This window comes from Triticum dicoccoides, chromosome 6A, assembly GCF_002162155.2.
Source record: "Triticum dicoccoides isolate Atlit2015 ecotype Zavitan chromosome 6A, WEW_v2.0, whole genome shotgun sequence".
Taxonomy (NCBI): Eukaryota; Viridiplantae; Streptophyta; class Magnoliopsida; order Poales; family Poaceae; genus Triticum; species Triticum dicoccoides.
Genome location: NC_041390.1, coordinates 449,835,418 through 449,839,324, shown reverse-complemented (window position 1 = coordinate 449,839,324; position 3,907 = coordinate 449,835,418). Strand labels below are relative to the sequence as shown.

Sequence of the window (3,907 nt, the reverse complement as noted above, 5' to 3'; positions counted from 1 at the left end):
TCGTGCGGGCAGCGGCTCGTCTGGCCCGGGCGAGACAGTGCGGGCGGGGTTGTCACGCACCGGACGTGCGGGCGCGCTTTTGTGCGCGCGGACGGGGTCGTGTGGGGCGGTTCCCGTCCATGCCACACGATGTGTGCGGGCGGGTCGCCCTCCACGCCACACGTGTGGCAGTTATCACCTCCCAAAAATATTTGGACAGCATACATTTTTCCTAAATGGCAGAATTGAGCATTTTTTTCTTTCCAATATTGGAGACCCTCGCAATGTTATTATCCAAGAGCCTTGACCCTTGCAAAATCCCGTAGTAAATGGAGTGACAGCAGATGGTACCAATGCATACATTCATTGCGTCCAGCTAAATCCACCACCGGTGCATCCTCCCCTCCCTGTGCTACAAAACCCCAATCCGCCGCCGGCGCTTCCCCAGCCGGCATGGCGACGGGCGAGGAGGCGAGGGAGCGCGGCGCGGAGTCGGCGGAGATGGTGCCGTCGTGGCGCGAGCAGCTGACGGTCCGGGCCTTCGTGGTGAGCGCGCTCCTGGCCGTGCTCTTCAGCGTCATCGTCATGAAGCTGAGCCTCACGGCGGGGATCATCCCCTCGCTCAACATCTCCGCGGGGCTGCTTGGCTTCTTCTTCGCCCGTCTCTGGGCGGCCGCCGAGGCCAGGCTGGGCCTGCCCCGCCGCCCCTTCACGCGGCAGGAGAACACCGTCATCCAGACCTGCGTCGTCGCCGCCTACGGCATCGCCTTCAGCGGTAAGCGCGCGCGGCCGTTTTCTTTGCCGACTGTTTTCAATTACCCGTTCCTCTCCGTTTCGTGTGCTCTGCTGACCGGTGCGCAAGAGGCGCGCGCGTGCAGGTGGATTCGGCTCCTACATGTTTGCCATGAGCAGCAGGATCGCCGGCCAGGCGACGGAGGCGAATGACGCCATGAACATCAAGGACCCCAGCTTGGGGTGGATGATCGGGTTCCTCTTCCTCGTTTGCTTCGTCGGCCTCTTCGCTCTGGTGCCCCTGAGAAAGGTAAATCAAATCAGGGGCTCTCCGCTAATTTGTGCCATTAATTCTCCATAAGGGAAGGTGTAAATCTGAATGGATTGCGTTGCGCGTGCAGGTCATGATCATCGACTACGGGCTGAGCTATCCGAGCGGCACCGCGACGGCGACCCTCATCAACGGATTCCACACTCCTCAGGGCGCCAAGGACGCAAAGTGCGTGCAGTCAGTGCGATCTTTGTTCTGTACATTTCGACTGACATAGAGATAGTGTAGGACATTGTATTGTATTGTTGTACCACTGGATCAGAAATTTCTTGTGTTGCTTTGTTCCAGGGAGCAGGTGAAGACTCTTGGCAGGTACTCCCTCTTCAGCTTCCTCTGGGGCTTCTTCAAGTGGTTCTACACCGCCGGCGACGACTGCGGCTTCGAGAGCTTCCCCTCGCTGGGCCTCGAGGCGTACGAGAGGAAGTTCTACTTCAGCTTCTCTCCGATCTACGTCGGGGTCGGGATGATCTGCCCCTACATCATAAACGTCTCCATTCTCCTCGGCGGCATCCTTTCGTGGGGACTGATGTGGCCCCTGATAGAGAAGAAGAAGGGGAGCTGGTACCCGGCCACCGCCAAGGGCTCCGACCTCCATGGGCTGCAAGGCTACAAGGTCTTCATATCCATCGCCATGATTCTTGGTGACGGCTTCTACAACTTCGTCAAAGTCAGCCTGAGGATGTCCACGGCATTCATGGCAGCAGCCAGGAGGAAGAGCACACTCCCGGTGTCCGGTTCCGGTGATGGCCCGGCGAGGTCCCTGGACGACGATGACTTGCGTCGCACCGAGTACTTCCTCAGGGACCAGATCCCGATGGGCGTGGCGCTGGCTGGGTACGTCGCCGTGGCAGCCGTCTCCGTCGGCGTCGTCCCCAAGATATTCCCGCAGCTGAAATGGTACTACATCCTGGCCGTCTACGGCATGGCGCCGGTGCTGGCCTTCTGCAACGCCTACGGGATGGGCCTCACCGACTGGTCCCTCGCCACGACCTACGGGAAGCTCGGCATCTTCGTCTTCGGCGCGTGGGCCGGCGCCTCGCACGGCGGCGTCATCGCGGGGCTGGCCGCGTGCGGCGTCATGATGACCATCGTCGCCACCGCCGCCGATCTCATGCAGGACTTCAAGACCGGGTACATGACCCTGGCGTCGCCGAGGTCCATGTTCATCAGCCAGGTCATAGGCACGGCCATGGGCTGCGTCATCGGGCCCTGCGTCTTCTGGCTCTTCTACAGGGCGTTCGACAACGTCGGGCTGAGCGGCAGCGACTACCCGGCGCCCTACGCCGTCGTGTACCGCAACATGGCCATCTTCGGCGTCCAGGGCTTCTCCTCCCTGCCCAAGCACTGCCTCACCCTGTGCTGCGTGGTGTTCGCCGCGGCGGTCGTCATCAACCTTGCGCGAGACCTGGCGCCAGAGAAGGTGTCGAGGTTCATGCCCGTCCCCATGGCCATGGCGATACCGTTCTACCTCGGGTCGTACTTCGCGATCGACATGTGCGTCGGCAGCGCGATACTGTTCGTGTGGGAGAGGGTGGATAAGGCCGGGGCGGACATGTTCGCGCGCTCGGTTGCTTCGGGCTTGATCTGTGGCGAGGGGATCTGGAGCATGCCGCAGTCGGTGCTGGCTCTGGCCAAGGTGCAGCCTCCGATCTGCATGAAGTTCCTGTCCAGATCCACGAATGCTAGAGTGGATGCCTTCATCCAAACCCTCTCGTCCAAGACATAGCATCCATGCATTCTCGTTTACCCAACTAGTAGTACTACTCAGCTTCGTGATCGTGCAACATTATATCGCTTTAATTGATTTAGTTTGTGCTGCTGGTTTGTCTGCGATTTTTTATAGAAGCTTCATCTAAATGGCAAGATCCAATGTCCTGAATTCATATATCTTGGTATGTCCAACTGACTGTCCCTAATGTTTGCTGATCTTCCATGAAGTATTTGGTATATCTACACAAAATAATTGATGACTAACCAACTCGTCGATAACAACTAGCTTACCTACATTGTTGCTCTCTAAAATTTAGCTCCGCTCTAAAAAACACAAGTTAGATGGGGTAGCTCCATAATATTCTGCTCCAAAGAAAATTAGAATGTGAGATACAACTCCCTGTTTTTCGTTAAGGTGCTCCAGAAACTCTAGTTAAATAGTCCTTATGGAGTTGGAGAGAAATTACCCATCATTACCACCGGTAAATGAATACCCTTTCTTTGTTTTCCCACATAATCCAACCAAATAGACCTTTCTCACAAAAAAAATCATTGTTGAAGCTGAAGTTAGCTGAAAGCTAAACATGATAAACTGTTATTTGCTGGAGCTGCAACTCCTAAGTGAAATTGCTTTAAAATGGATTTGATAGTGTGAAAGCTGATTTTGGTGTAGCGGAGTAGTCCCAAACAGGGCTTAAATGTTTTTTTTCTAATTATACAATCTCATTGGAAAACAAGAGTTATTTCTTGGCCTCTTTGGTCACACGAATTTTAGTGCAGCATGCTAGACGGTTTTTGAAATTATTTAGGAATTCCATTAACTCCTTGTATAATACTTCCTCTGTTTCTTTATATAAGGTGTATTTGTTTTTTATAATATTTTTTAATATAAGGTGTATTTTTTCTAATTTCTCATAATTTTATTTTTAGCCCTTTAAAGAAAGGATAGTATCTCTCCCCTAATTGCATGTATATCTCCTTGTAAAAAAGAAAAGGAAAGTATCTCTCTCTTGATTATGTATATTTCTTTCTTTTTTAGGCTAAATGATTTACTTGCCGATAATAAACTAATTAGCCAAGGGTAATTTCATTCTAGATTGTCTATAATTATGTGTCTTAGTCATCATGCCGAAAATAATACTACTTACATGACAA

General features: G+C 53.0%; 1 protein-coding gene across 1 annotated transcript; it reads left to right on the top strand.

Annotated features, from left to right (window-relative positions):
- Positions 1 to 344: 344 nt before the first annotated feature.
- On the top strand, positions 345 to 2,944 carry LOC119317201 (probable metal-nicotianamine transporter YSL12). Its single transcript, XM_037591626.1, has 4 exons — positions 345 to 754; positions 858 to 1,021; positions 1,113 to 1,210; positions 1,331 to 2,944. Exons 1-4 carry the CDS (start codon positions 433 to 435, stop codon positions 2,766 to 2,768), a joined length of 2,022 nt encoding a protein of 673 aa, XP_037447523.1. The 5' UTR covers positions 345 to 432; the 3' UTR covers positions 2,769 to 2,944.
- Positions 2,945 to 3,907: the final 963 nt, after the last annotated feature.

What these genes read in the sequence shown, in the direction of transcription:
- LOC119317201 (XM_037591626.1), top strand. Translation starts at nt 433, where the DNA reads ATGGCGACGGGCGAGGAGGCGAGGGAGCGCGGCGCGGAGTCGGCGGAG. An exon ending in CTACGGCATCGCCTTCAGCG is followed by an intron (nt 755 to 857) that starts GTAAGCGCGCGC and finishes GCGCGCGTGCAG; the next exon opens with GTGGATTCGGCTCCTACATG. An exon ending in CTCTGGTGCCCCTGAGAAAG is followed by an intron (nt 1,022 to 1,112) that starts GTAAATCAAATC and finishes TTGCGCGTGCAG; the next exon opens with GTCATGATCATCGACTACGG.